Below are 15,457 nucleotides of genomic sequence, written 5' to 3'. Positions count from 1 at the left end.
ACTGAATAACACAATATATAAGAACCCAATTATATATGGTACAATAAGAATTTGGAAACAAATAAAATTATCTTTAAAATTAAGAAATCTATCACTGTTAATGCCAATTGCGAATAACCCTTTATTTAAACCATCTCTTATTGATAAGACATATAACCAATGGGAAAGTCTCGGAATTAGAAGGATCGGGGATATATACGAAATGGGAAACCTACTATCATTCCAACAATTACAATTAAAATTTAAATTGAAAAACAACCAATATTTTAAATATCTTCAGATTTGTGATTTCATGAAAAAATATATACAAGGATATCAAAAAGTAACTCCTGACTTATTGGAAGAAGCAATGAATATTGAAGCTGACTCACAAAAATTAATATCATATTTATATAATAGTATTCTAAATATAGACCTACCATCGACAGAGGTACTTAGAGAAGAGTGGGAACGGGAACTAATGATAAAAATTACAAAGGTTAAATGGGAAAAATACCTGATATATATTCACAAATATTCAATTAATGTAAGACATAATCTAATTCAATTTAAAATTGTACATAGATTATATTATTCAAAAACAAGATTGAACAAATCTTATCCAAATATATCCGCCACTTGTGATAAATGTCTAGCCCAAAAGGCAACTATAACACACTCCTTAGTTTCCTGCATAAAACTTTATAGATTTTGGAATGATATTTTTGAAATATTTACAAAATTATTCAAGACAAGAATGGAACCTAATACTGAAATGATTATATTTGGTGTAATGGAAGATGGGAATAAATTGAACACATCTCAAAATCTATTCCTTAACTATGGTTTAATAATAGCAAAAAAATTAATACTTAAATTTTATAAGGGTACATCAATACCAACGCTTAAAATGTGGATTGCAAGTATGTTGGACACAGCTCATCTTGAGGAAATGCGATTCCTCCTAATGGATAAATCAGACCAATTCATAACGAGTTGGTCTCCATTCGTCGTTTTTTTGGAATCATATGGTGCAACACAATTGTAAAAGAACTGTTTCAGGACTGGACGAGGGTTGGTCAAGATTATAAATAATGATCTCCTTTTCTTTTTTATTTTATTTTCTTTTCTCTATTTTCTCTCTCAACTTTCTTCATTTACTCGTTTTCTTTCTTCACACACTATATATTTCACATCTTTCTATCCTTTACTATCTAACTTCTTTTTCTTATTCTAATCTTTTTTCAATGTTAACAAAAAAAAAAAAAGAAGTTGTACATAAAATGTATTATGAAAATATATATTAGGCACTTTGGTGCCATATGACTGTACTTACTTCTAATAAAATAAAAAGGAAAAAAAAAACTCTCCTTATAGTACACACCAGCCTGGAATGAGAAACCAAACCAAACAAACGACATGAGACAAATTATCGAGGTGCATGCAAGCACTAATTCCCATCCTGTATTTTGAAGCAACAGAAATCTATTGCACCAATATTGACTTCAAGTCAATGTGCCAAAAACTGAAGGTTTTTCATATTGTACTTCGCAATTGACATTCCAGTGTTGGATAATTTCCTGAGCTCTGTGGGAATTAACAGATGAAATTTACAGGAACGTACTTACAGTATTCTTACAGTCTGAGATACCACCATCAAATATACAGTATTAAACATTGCTTTTATTTTCTCCTTTTGGCAAATACATCTTTAATTTCTGCAGTAGACTCCCAATGGAGCAGATATCTATCTCCAAACAATATTTCCATAATAGAGCAAGGCATGCAAATGCCGAAAAATATTTGGGCACTAAAACATGAAATGATTGTAATCTACAACATGCAAAACCTGCAACACTATACTCTTCCATACCTCGTATACATACAACAGCCCTGCTAGATTGAACAATGAAAAATTATGGTTAGAAATGAATGAATGTAAGCAACATACCTTTGGAAAAACTTGAGTTCATCATCAATTAATAGGGGCTTCATATATCCTCCTCTGTCATAATTCACACGAGCAGAGCAAGGAAGCTTTTTAGGTTTGTAACAGAACCAGGGCTCCCCAGTCTTAAGATCAGTAAAATTACAAAGTGGTTTAGTCTGAGGTAAAAAGAGATTGCACACCGTGGCATCTGCAATCGCCCCGTATTTGAAGGTACTTTTCAAAAACACTCTAAATGGCTGTTCTTCTCGCATTCTCTGAAGCACCTGGACCCCTTCACTAGAATGAACCAAGGTGACAGACACTTGGACTTTCCCCGGCCAGAGTAAAATAAAATTTATGTAATACAATCCATTTTGGTTATCTATGACTGTTCCTGCTGATCCGGCCTTTAACTCTGGCGTGTGGATCCGCGCTTGGAGATAATCGCCCCCATATTGTTTCGGATTTCCTTCAAAATCAAACATACGCAGCATCACTTGCAATTGATCGCCGACATAGAAAGTCTTCCCGGAATCCAAAATAACAAAGCGAACACGCGATGGGTCGCTGCTCTTCTGATAAGGCACGGCAGATTTGGGAGGTGTTGGCCATTTAAGCATTTTGATCAGGACTGTGCCCTCTGACCTTTCTTGAGGGGTGAAGCAGTGATTCTGGTAGCCATACCCCACCAGCTTATGTGCCCAATCATTTTTCAACATTTGCATGTCTTGTCCTATTGTGGAATGATTCTTCGGAGGTGGATATCTGCTCCTTTGGGAGCCCGATTCAGAAATTGAATACGTATTGAACTGTGGAAAGAAATTCAACATTATATATTTTATGGAGGTATCCTAGACAAGAAAAGTATGTTCCTTGAAATTCTAACTGTTAACATCCTGACAGCACGGAATTTATCCAGATATTTGATTTCTGCTGCCTCTTTTGTGAAGCACCGTTGAGATTTGAGCAGAGAAGGGTTAATGAAGTGTTAGTGAGCCTTCCTTTGAGTGTTTTTAGCATCGGTAAGAAGCACCCATCTCAATTCAATATTCACTCTGGCAATTGAGAAAAAAGGGAGCCTGAAGCTTTCCAGCCCAAGGAAGTCCCCAAGAGGGGAATTCCAGTCTGCATAAAGGCAAACCCAGTATTCCCAAGTTGATGAGGGGAAAAGCAGTTGCCAAGTCAGTTGCCTAACAGTTGCCTGGTTGGCCCACCTGATCATGGTCCAATGTATCCTGTTGGGCAGTGAAAGGAATGAAAGAGATGAAGCTTCACCATAATGTTCTAATACAGGGTCAGGTGTTTTGTTTACAATCATGGCCAAGGTTAAACTGTGGAAAATAATCTAGTCAATATGCCAGAAACCACGGGGCAGCTACAGAGCTGTCCTCTGTCAAAATTAGTTTTCTTACTTCATTCATAATCTTGAATATTCCACGTTTAGCGATACAGTGTGGAAACAGGCCTTTTGACCCACTGAGCCCCTGCCGATCAACGATCACCTGTACACTAGTTCTATGTTATCCCAGTTTCCCATCCTACATACTAGGGGGTGGTATACAGAAGTCAATTAACCTACAAACCTGCCGGTGTTTGGAATGTGGGAGGAAACCAGAACATGTGGAGAAAACCCACATGGTCACGGGGCAGGCATGGTGGCACAGCGGTAGAGTTGCTGCCTTATAGCGCTTGCAGCGCCGGAGACCCAGGTTCGATCCCGGGTGCCGTCTGTATGGAGTTTGTACGTTCTCCCTGTGACCACATGGGTTTTCTCTGAAATCTTCGGTTTCCTCTCACACTCCACAGTAATGTAGGTAAATTGGCTTGGTGTATGCGTAAATTGTCCCTAGTACTAGGATAGTGTTAATGTGCAGGGATCGCTAGTCAGGGTGTACTCGGTGGGCCGAAGGGCCTGTTTCCGCGCTGTATCTCTAAACTAAATTATACACAGTGCAAACTCCAAACAAACAGCACCCGTAGTCAGGTTCGAACCTGGGTCTCTGGCGCTGTAAGGCAGCATCTCTACCGCTGCACCATTGTGCTGCTTCGTGTTGTATCAACACCAAGATATTTTCAGTCTGAAATGTCCAAGAGCACCAAAACCTAGTCTGTCACTGATTAGTAATAGCACAATTGTGCATGAGAATAGAAGATAGACCAACCAACTGATGATCTGTGTGCTGAAATGTTACCATCACCTCAGTTCTTTGATAGGTATTGCTGGAGGCAATGGTAGACAAAGATGTCAGGAAAAAAATTGTGCATTTAAAACTTTCTTAAATTGTATAATCTTAATACATTAAAATTATCTTACATGCTTTTAAGGACACAGGGACCATAAATCAAAATGAGTCTGCTCTGCCCAAATCCCAAAGTGACTTTGTGGTGGTAGTATCAATAATCAAGACTACTTGTAGAAGGATAATAAGGAATTGGATAGGGGAAAAGGACAAGATAACCTCGCTAGACATGTGTTGTGCATCTCCCAGCTAATGGTCAAATATGTAGAGCTGTGGGCCACATGTGGAGAGTACACAACCCAGACGAGCCAAACAGGGAGAAACCCAGCTCTTGGTTAAAAGGCAGCAATGGGTCTGATCCTTTCCTTCAGAAACAGGTGCTCCATAAGAAATAAACTGTCCCGCTTTTCAACCCTAGTTTACTTCATAATTTTTTCTTAGAGCTTTGGTTTTACCGTTCAACACACCTTGATGAGATGCAAGTTTAGGATCAGCATCAGTATTGGCAGCAATACCAGAAACATGACAAAAAGGCGTTGAACGCGGAAGTGGAGAACAGTTTTTTTTGTATTTTGGTCGTCCATACTGGAAGGGCCCCCGCGCTCCCACTTCAGCTCAATAAATCTGAAATTAAAAAGATTCAAAAATTTAAATCGCCAAGTCACTGGAACCTGAGAGTTCCATTCAAACGTGTCAAAGAGAAATCTCTGACCATATTTTACAGATCTCATGAAAGTAATGTAGTCAGTTAATATTACATCAAACAATTTTATTTCTGTTTATGATAAACTACTGGCCTACAGCCAAAAGAAATTTGAGAAAATTGCATAGGGACACCAGCAAATATCAGCAAAGGTGGAACTGGAGGATCAAAGCAAATAGAATTTAGATGTGCAGATTTGTAGATTAATTTGCCTAAATTGCCCCTAGTGTGTAGGGTGTGGATGGAAATGTGGGATAACATAGATCTAATGTGAATGGGTGGTCAATGGTCGAAGTGGACTTGGTGGATCAAAGGGCCTGTTTTTGCCGCATCTTTCAATCATTAATAGATGCTGCCTCTCAGTGCCGGAGACTTGGGTTCAATCCTGACCTTGGGTGGCGGCTGCAATGGGTTTGCACATTCTCCCTGAGGTCATGTGGATTTCCTCAGAGTGCTCTGGTTTCCTACCATGTCCCAAAGACATGTGAGCTTGTAGGTTAATTGGTTTCTGTAAATTGCCCCTAGTGTGTAAGGAACGGATACGAAGGTGGGATAACATTGGACTAGGCAAAAGTGCTGGCGAAACTCAGTGGGTGCAGCACCATCTATGGAGCGAAGGAAATAGGCAACATTTCGGGCCGAGTCCCTTCTTCAGACCATTGGACTAGTGGGACCAGATAATGGATGATTAGCATAGATCCGATGGGCTGAGGGCCTGTTTCCAAGCAGCATCTTTCATTCGATTTGTTAAAGATATGGCCTTAGGGCACTGTAGCAGGTATTGTTTTTGACTATGTGGCATTGAGAAGTTTGTTTAAGTCTTCAAATTCTTCATTGTCTAGATCAAGATGGCGGCAGCGCTGGACAGGAGAGAAGATGGATGCATGTGAGAGACTGTGGGCTCGCCTCGGAAGCGGTCCATGGGTTTTGAGATCAACTATGGGGGGGACGGCCGGGTGCAGTGAGTGGCAGTGGGAGACAAGGGAGAGCACGTCACGGGTTGAGGTGACCAGGGTGTGGGCCACTAAAGGTCCTACAGCAGACAATGGAAACAGGCCCTTCAGCCCACCAAGTCCACGGTTATAGATTAGATTTCTGTGATGTTTTTCATCCAGAGAAGGCTGGGTTTCTGATGGAATATGTGAGAGGGAAGGGGTGAGGATGTTGCAAATGGTAGATTTTCAGTTGTTCATTGGCATGAATTGGACTAGGGACACTTTTTTGTGCAAAATGGGATACGCAAGTTGCCCCAGGAATCCTTCTCTTTTGTACTTGTTGACGTAAGATGTTTGGGGAACTGATCTATACGCAAGGAACCAAGCAAACCTTAACAGAGTAGATCTGTAATCACTGACAATGCCTCAGGAAGTCTTAGACTTCCTTACAAATGCAGACAATGCAGACAATGCAGAAATCTGAATTGCGTAGAAAATTAGAGCCCGTTTAAAACTTTCACCCTGAAACCCAGCAACGAAGCAGTGACTCACCACAGGGAAGATCTTGGTGCCCTTTGCACTGAGCTCTTTGTTTCACACCAAATGGGGCTGGCGCTAAGCATCCATTAGACTGACCATCCAACAAGCCCAGTGGCAGAGGCTTCAATGCATTGTTAGTATATTATTGTTTTTGGTTAAATGTATTATTTTCTTGCTTTTAGTTTTTCAAATATATTTAAAAAAAAATTGTTTCAAATTCTTTCGAATTTCACAAGATTTAAAATCTGTTAAGAAATATTTAAAACTTTATTGACCCCGTACCCCCTCCCCTTTCTCCCCCACACATGTCTTTCCTTGGACTTGTACCTATTTCTCCCCTTCATCCATATTCCTTCCTAATCGTCACAATTAGGAACACTTCAATCTTTTATTCTCACACTTTCAAAACCCCCCTCATCTGTGATCACATGCCGGTCTTTATCCAATCTACCTCCCCCCCTCCCCCGCTAATGTCTAATGGAGGATCTTGATCCAAAATGTCACCAATCCATGTTCTCCAGGGATGCTGCCTGACCCGCTGAGTTACTCCAGGACTTTGTGTCAGTGAGTTCTGGGATCACGGGTGCTGGACCAGCTACCTGAAGCCCAGTCGTACCACAGAATCTGCTCTATCTGGCCAGAAGCACACCGGGTAGAGGGACCTAGTTTGTTTTTGTCCTCTGCAACAGAGGAGGAACACTGCAGGCAGCCAGGTTAAGTGGAAAGTCGATCCAGCCAAATGGGTTCATAGTTCAAATAATCTGGATTTCTGTGGGATGTTGGCAGTGGTTTAAATATATGATCCTGGGCCACAAGGATTCCCCAGCCCCACTCTGAATATGACATGAATCTAAAGAAGGGTCCCGACCCGAAATGTTCCAATCCCTCCACAGATGCTCTCTGATTCATACCCAGGCGGTATGAACTTTGACCTATAACTTTGTAGCCCTTGCTTTGTAGTCCTTGCTTTATATATTAATGATTTGGACGAGGGAATTGAATACAACATCTCCAAGTTTGCGGATGACACGAAGCTGGGGGGCAGTGTTAGCTGTGAGGAGGAAGCTAGGAGGCTGCAAGGTGACTTGGATAGGCTGGGTGAGTGGGCAAATGCATGGCAGATGCAGTATAATGTGGATAAATGTGAGGTGGCAAAAACAGGAAAGTAGATTATTATCTGAATGGTGGCCAATTAGGAAAGGGGGAGATGCAACGAGACCTGGGTGTCGTGGTACACCAGTCATTAAAAGTAGGCATGCAGGTGCAGCAGTCAGTGAAGAAGGCGAATGGTATGTTAGCATTCATAGCAAAAGGATTTGAGTATAGGAGCAGGGAGGTTCTACTGCAGTTGTACAGGGTCTTGGTGAGACCACACTTGGAGTATTGCGTACAGTTTCGGTCTCCTAATCTGAGGAAAGACATTCTTGCCATAGAGGGAGTACAGAGAAGGTTCACCAGACTGATTCCTGGGATGTCAGGACTTTCATATGAAAAAATACTGGATAGACTAGGTTAGTACTCGCTAGAATTAGTAGATTGAGGGGGGATCTTATAGAAACTTACAAAATTCTTAAGGGGTTGGACAGGCTAGATGCAGGAAGATTGTTCCCGATGTTGGGAAAGTCCAGAACAAGGGGTCACAGTTTAAGGATAAGGGGGAAATCTTTTAGGACTGAGATGAGGAAAACATTTTTCACACAGAGAGTGGTGAATCTCTGGAATTCTCTCCCGCAGAAGGTAGTTGAGGCCAGTTCATTGGCTATATTTAAGAGGGAGTTAGATGTGGTCCTTGGGGCTAAAGGGATCAGGGGGTATGGAGAGAAGGCACGTACAGGATACTGAGTTGGATGATCAGCCATGATCATATTGAATGGCGGTGCAGGCTCGAAGGGCCGAATGGCCTACTCCTGCACCTATTTTCTATGTTTCTATGTTTCCCTCTCTCTCCATCCCCTCGCCTTCCCAGTCTTACTGTCTCCAACTACATTCTATCTCTGACTGCTTTGTTTTTACCTTCTCCCAACTAACAATGATCTGTTCTACATTTTCATTGGACCTCATTCCCTTTGTCCTGTTTTCACACCTTAACACTTCCTTATTTATACACTCCCTTATATATGTACCACATACTCCCCTGACATCAGACTGAAGAAGGGTCTCGACCTGAAACGTCCCCCATTCCTTCTCTCCAAAGATGCTGCCTGTTCCACTGAGTTACTCCAGCATTTTTGTGTCTATCCTCCAAAGATGCTGTACGACCCCCCTTGAGTTCCTTCAGCACTTTGTGTTTTCCTCAAGATTCCAGCATCTGCAGTTCCTTTGTCTCTGACTAGACATTCCCTCAGTAATGATACTTGCTATGGAACACTATGTTCACGTCATACCACTTGAATAAATGTCCTTTATCATTCCCACTCTTTTCTACCTCCTATCTAATAATCTAATCAGATTCACTGTGCTAATCCTCAGTGTTTTAAATGCAAATCTCCACTGGAATCTTACCAAATGCCTTCAGTCAGCCGGAATAAATACAGGTGCACAACCTTTTATCCGAAAGCCTTGGGACCAGACACTTGTCGGATTTCGGACATTTTCAGATTTCCGAATGGAAGATTTTTAGCGTAGATTAGGTAGGTAGCGCGGGCGGCTTAAAAAGTCTGGAGCGACTGCCTCCTCCCCGGAGACCGGGGAATCATTGTAAATCATTGCATAAATGTTAGTCAGTTAGTTTGGAGGGATTTTATGTGGTGGTGGTGGTGGTGGTGGGGTGTGTGGATGAAGGGGGTGAAGGGGGAAACTTTAATTCTTAGTCCCCTACCTGGTCGGCGACTCCCAACATCGCGGAGCTGGGGGCTCTGTCCGGCCGCGGGCGGCGCCGGTTGTAGCTCCGATCCCGGCAACTCTACCTCTGGCTGCGAGGCGCTCCAAATCCAGCGCCGCCCGAGGCCCCAGCTCCGCGAATGTTGGGAGAAGGCGGCCTCCGCGCCCTGGAGCTTACCGCACAGCGACCCGGTAAGGCATTGCCAGCTCCCCGCTGGTATCCCAGCGCTGTGGAGCTTACTGCACGGCGACCCGGTAAGGAATTGTCCGCTCCCCGCAGGTATCCCAGCGCTGCGACGCCGCCGACTCCCAACATTTGCGGAGCTGGGGTGGGGGGCGTCCGGCCGCGGGCGGCGGTGGATTTGGAGCGCCTCGCAGCCAGGGGTAGAGTTGCCGGGGTCGGAGCTACAACCGGCGCCGCCCGCTGGCGGCCACAGCGCTGCGGAGCTTACTGCACGGCGACCCGGTAAGGCATTGACCGCTCCCCGTCTCTCCGACCAGGTAGGGGACTAAGAATTAAAGTTTACCCCTTCAATCCCCCCTTCACATAAAAGCCCTCCAAACTAACTGACTAACATTTAAGCAATGATTTACAGATGTTTAAGTGTCTCCCGGTCTCCGGAGAGGAGGCAGCCGCTACAGTAGTACAGACCTGGGTTGACCGTGGGTCGTTTCGGGTCAAGTTTGGCGCCAAACGCGAGCTTTGGTGTGCCGATGACATCCTGGAAAAAATGGCCGGTTTTCGGAGGTTTTCGGTTTCCGGAACACCGGATAAAAGGTTGTGCACCTGTACCATTCATAGACCCTCCCTTATTCACACAATAGCTATTGCGAATGCAAAACATCTAGATTTATTAAACATGCCATTCCCTTTTAACATTAACCTGGTTCCTCCCTGATTAAATGTTTGACATTTGCTCTCCAACATTTTCTGCTCTTTTTAAAGTATTTTTAACTATTATTTTGGCAACCTAGCCAAATCACATTCATTCATTTCCTTGCATCTCTTGCATTATGAGATGTTGTACAATGAAAATGTCCACGAATGTAAATTGTTGTTGCTAATGTTTTTACAATATTTTAATTTTGTAATCTTATTAAATTCAATAAGATTAATTCAATCTTATTAAAATCCAGGCAAAAAGATACAAAAATCCAATGAATCACTAGATTTGGCATACATGCAATCAACAAGTTGTAGACTAGAAGTCCATTCAGCCCTTCTAGGCTGCTTGGCTGAGGGATTGCAAACTGTGTTACAGAAGTAGCAATATGTGGTCAGCATTGAACGATGTGCACTGGAAGCCAGCTTGGTGTTAAATAAGACAGTAAACTAGTCAAATTTACGCCAATGGATGGAGACAATAACAAAATGAAGATGAGGGCAGGAAGTTTTCAGAAACTCAAAGAAATAAATGTCTTCTGACTATGACACAGGAGAAACCAAAGATCACGCCGAAAGGGATGGAGTTAGAAAGTCATTCAGCATGGTAACAGGCCTTTTGGCCGCTACACCCACCCAAACCAGAGGACACCCTTCCATATTAATGTAGGAAAGAACTGCAGATGCTGGTTTAAAATAAAGGTAGACACAAAAGACTGGAGTAACTCAACGGGTCAGGCAGCATCTCTGGAGAGAAAGAATGGGTGACATTTTGGGTCAAGAGTTAATGCCTGACCAATCTCCCGTCCCCTTCGCCACCGGGTCTGACTAACTGTAGGTGCTGGAGATCTGGATTGCATGGGCCGTGGTATGTAACAGAAATTGGCTGGAGTGGATAGCCAGGATTAAACAAAGGTTTGTACTAAGGAAGCTGCACTCCCTCGTGGTTACTGATAAGAACCCGTGAGGTGTTCGTGGGACTGCTGTACTTGGTGCAGGTATGGCCCATTCCCCACACTCCACCCTCTTGATCATTCAGGCTATCTCCCAGTTTATCAGGATCAAAGATGGAAAAGTTCTTCCAGACCAACTCCTTTGACCACAAGCCCTTCAGGCAGTGGTCAGCATACGACATCTTGCAAGCACTGCGGGACAAGGAATCGATGGATCTTATGGGATCCTTAATCTCAAACACTGTGTAATAGGGCTCTGATTTACGGGCTGTTCTCAGGAACACATTCGGAGATGGACAACAATTGCTGATGGAACACCAGTGATAGATGCCCTTTGGTCTGCTAGTAAAGTTGCCAACTGACTCATTCAGATTCAGATTCAGATTCAATTTTAATTGTCATTGTCAGTGTACAGTACAGAGACAACAAAATGCATTCCAGACTGCAGGAGTACATTCTGAGGGATACACTGAAGCTCAGTACAAAGGCACTGTGGAGAAGGACCACAGTCTAAGGTCCTTTTGTCACTGGACATTGAAGGGCAGAGTCTGGTGGGAACACCCCTCAAATAAGGAAAGTGATATCATCCCAGGGTGCCACACGAGTGACAATGGTGTTTGTAAGGGAAAAGAGATGTGCTAATACCACTTGGTAAAACACCAACAATATTGAATGTATAGGTGGACTAAAAACTTATAAAGAATTTTGCATTGTTTTTGTTTAGTATATTTTTTAATGACTAATAAAGTTTAATTTTGCAATTAAATAAAGGTAGCATAGGAGATAATGGATGGACTACAGATCCCTCCAGTTATGCTCACAACCCCATGAATATGATCCAGGTTCGATCTTGACAGGTGCTGTCTGTATGGAGTTTGCTCATTCTTCTTGTGACTGCATGGGCTTTCTCCGGGAGCTCCGTTTCCTCCCACATTCCAAAGACATGCAGATTTGTAGTTTAATTGGCTTCTGTAAATTATCTCTAGTGTGTAGGATAGAACTAGCGTAAGCATTGGTTGGCGCGGCTCCACGGGCCGATGGGCCTATTTCCACGCTGTATCTCTAAACTAAACTAAACTAAATATAAGACCATGATGACTGTAGTGTTGATATGTTCTTATTATGGTATGTTGGAACGTTTCCCATTTAAGAACACTCCATGTGCTTCCTCTTGACTTCTGTGCATGCCTTGTGTCCCAGGTATGGAAATAAAGAAAGCAGCTATTGGTACACTATGCTTGGCAGTGGCCCTGGATACTCAATGATAAGTACAGCTGCTGCCAGATTCTGTTCTTTGAAGAGTTTCAGCCATAACAAATTTCTGCGTTGGTATTTTCATCCAGTATGTAAGACTTCGTGCAGCTGTATCTGATGCTAAGTCAGCCTACCAGTTCACACCGTTGCCACCCCAGAGATAACAAATACTCAAAATTTAATCAAATTGAATTTAGGCAGGCCAGTTTATAACAATGACATGCATTTAAATGAACTGTAATCCTCAGTACATTCACTGGTTAGAGGGATACTGTGCGGAAACATGCCCTTCTACCGACCATGTCCGCACGTCTTAGGGTTGTGGGAGGATAATGGGGTAACCACATGAAACCCATGTGGTCACGGGGGAACACGCAAACGCTGCACAGACAGCACAGAGGCCAGGTTTGAACCCAGGTCAATGGAGCTGTGAGGCAACAGCTCTACCAGTTGCACCACCGTGCCACGTATCCCATTGTACATGGACATAAGCAAAATAAATGGCTGATCGATATTGCCACCCCCCTGGAATGGAGCTGAGACTGGGAACTGTACTGCCCTTGCCCCCTCCCTCTGCAACTGCAAACAAACCCACTCTCCTGCTCACCTGCAAGGGCGGTACAGTTCCCAGTCTCAGCCCCTGTACAGGAGGGTGGCCGAATACGTCAGGACCACCAGAAGCCGCTCGCCGATGGGCCGCTACGGCGACAAGTGGCAGTTCGCCCGCAGCCCGAGCTGCGCCCCTTCATCGGGACACCGACCCCCAGGCCCACTGCAAGCACGGAGATCCCAGATCAGCAAACCCAGCCCAGCCCCGCTCCAACTCCAGAGGAACACGCTCCCCATAGGGGCAGAAGCTGATGTTGTGCAAGTTGCGTCTTGTTCTTGGGGTGGCGCAGCTCGGGCTGTGGGCGAACTGCCACTTGTCGCCGTAGCGGCCCATCGGGGAGCAGATTCCTCTGGAGTTGGAGGGACAGGGAGACACAGCGGCTTTTGAGAATGGTGGGCAATCACTTCCAAAGTTCTGCCCACACAGTCAGTACACCTCTCCTATACTTGTCTCCCGCACTAAGATTATCTCGCAGAGAATGATCCCAGCCTAACCCTCCATATTCTCTCCTAGGCGCAGATTACAATCTGTCTGCTGTTTACATTTCGTATGTAATTGTCTCTTCACTGCGTTAAGTACAGTGTTCTGTTAGAAAATGGCCATCTGTCGCGTTACATGACTTCTGCTGAAGCTCTCAAATTTCGCAACTGGTTCCAATGTCAATATAGTCTAATATTCTGGTCCCTGAACCCAAGAAGACGCCCGGTAAAACATCCGCATGCATCCTCCGCAATTTTCCGCCCGACATCGGATTTATTGATCAACCTGTGATATTGATTTAGCGTTACGCCATTCATCATGAAAGTCAATCTATGATCTGCCCGGTGCTTTAAATATTGTCGAAAACACATGAAATAATAGCTCTATGAATCAGCCCTCCATCGACTAGTTTACTTTCGGACTATAAAAATGCGGGACCTTTCAGTAAAGTCCCCTTTAAAGATTATAGTTATTTTCTTGAATCTCACTAACATAACTCATGAATAAGTTGATGTCCATATGCGGATGCAAATGTTTATTTTTTTAAGACAATTTTTACTCACCTTCTGTCCCCTCTGTTCCAGGAGTTCCTACCGTAACCGCAAGAGTCAGTACGGAAATGTTCAACCACAAGTGTACGTCACTCTTGGAGAAATTCAAGCTTGTTTGAATTTTCTCCCGAGTCACCAAGTTACACGAGTACCTGCCGTTAGCGCCACGGTGGTCCACGAATGCCGTACGGTTATCGCAAGAGGTTCCCACGATGTTTAACTCTGGTTAACTCTTATAACATATACCCATATAACCATATAACAATTACAGCACGGAAACAGGCCATCTTGGGTAATGCCCTATTTTGCTTCCGTCAGGTGGAAGCCTCACACAACCAGGTTCTATCATGAATTCGTTTTTCTCATTGTGAACACTGATATCCTGCTTTCCATATATGTTTTATTATTATTCTTGCCTTTCACCTCGAGGAGGAAGTCAGAATTTTCCTCATGGAAGTTCAAGACACAGTTTTACTCCGTGCTGTTCATGATGTCAATGGCAAAACAAAATAACTTTCACTGAATACTTTAATTTTTATTAAAATGAGTGTAACGTTTATTTCGTCTGAAGAATGGTCTGATTACTTGGTTGAGCACGGAACAGGAGCGCGTGTAGAATAAATGGGTGTTGACAACTGGATAGCAAAACTGGGAGGAGCCGACCTCAATTAACGTTTGAAGCATTCGTTCGTGCTAAATGTGACCAGGTAATACCAAATTCCTGCAGATAGTTTCAAAGCTCCTGATGTCAATGAAAAGAAAAGAATTGCTAATCGCAGGTAATTCAACGCCGTCACGAACTTGTTTATGGTATTATGTTTTAGAATCAAATAAACTGTTCGTGCCTGAGAAAACACCCTCGCGATAAAAGCAGATACAAGGAACCGCAGATGCTGGTTGACAAAGAAAAATACACGAAGTGCTGGAATAACTCAGCGGGTCAGGCAGCACCTCTGGAGAACTGGTGACTCTGGTCGGGACCCTTCTTCAGACTGAGTGTGGCGTGGAGGGTTTTTTTTGGTGGGTAGATATTGGTGCCCCAGAAACAGTATATCCGACCAACTACCAATACAATCTCTTCAACCACCACAATCCGTCTGAAGAAGGGAGTCGGTCCTCAAACTCAATCTTATCGATGTTCTCCAGAGATGACGCCTGACCCGTTGAGAACTGGATGGTGGAAAAATACTTGATGAGAGATGGCACATACTTGAGATGATTCATATAGATGCTTTCTATGGTGAGATGTGTTGTTCCCCCTGATAGATCGGGATGAGGCCACCAGCCTCCTGTGTTGGATTTGCCACAACATCCAACTCCGCCATCAGTCAAGGTGCTTTCTCAGTATATTATGCAGAATCTCTTTAAACCGAAGAAAGTTTAAGGTGATAAGGGAGTGAAACAAAATTGACTTTTTAAGTCAAGGACTCTTCATTGGAATGAAAAAAATATAAGAAACCAATTTTAAAGGTCTCTTTCCCAAAGAACATCTTGAAAGGGGCTGCACAATGAATTGATCACCCTTAAAGATGGCCAAAAAAGTGATTGCTGGGATTAGCGCCAGACTTACTGATACAGT

General features: G+C 43.4%; 1 protein-coding gene across 2 annotated transcripts in view; it reads right to left on the bottom strand.

Moving 5' to 3' along the window:
- LOC129702889 (NXPE family member 3-like) overlaps nucleotides 1-14,030 on the bottom strand; it is a 29,571-nt gene extending 15,541 nt beyond the window's left edge. Inside the window, exons 1-3 of one of the 2 annotated variants that reach the window (XM_055644962.1) lie at nucleotides 13,891-14,030; nucleotides 4,617-4,773; nucleotides 1,931-2,718 (exon numbers count right to left, since the gene is read on the bottom strand). In XM_055644962.1, the coding sequence (XP_055500937.1) occupies nucleotides 1,931-2,718; nucleotides 4,617-4,733 (905 nt within the window). In that variant the 5' untranslated portion in view covers nucleotides 4,734-4,773; nucleotides 13,891-14,030. Of the gene's footprint in view, nucleotides 1-1,930; nucleotides 2,719-4,616; nucleotides 4,774-12,844; nucleotides 12,984-13,890 lie in introns of those variants that run through there. The other variant, XM_055644963.1, reaches the window with a different exon arrangement.
- Between the last annotated feature and the right edge of the window lie 1,427 nt (nucleotides 14,031-15,457).

Source organism: Leucoraja erinacea, chromosome 13, assembly GCF_028641065.1.
Source record: "Leucoraja erinacea ecotype New England chromosome 13, Leri_hhj_1, whole genome shotgun sequence".
In the NCBI taxonomy this organism is placed as follows: Eukaryota; Metazoa; Chordata; class Chondrichthyes; order Rajiformes; family Rajidae; genus Leucoraja; species Leucoraja erinaceus.
The sequence above is the reverse complement of the archived record's forward strand: the minus strand, read 5'-3'. Positions and strand labels throughout refer to the sequence as shown.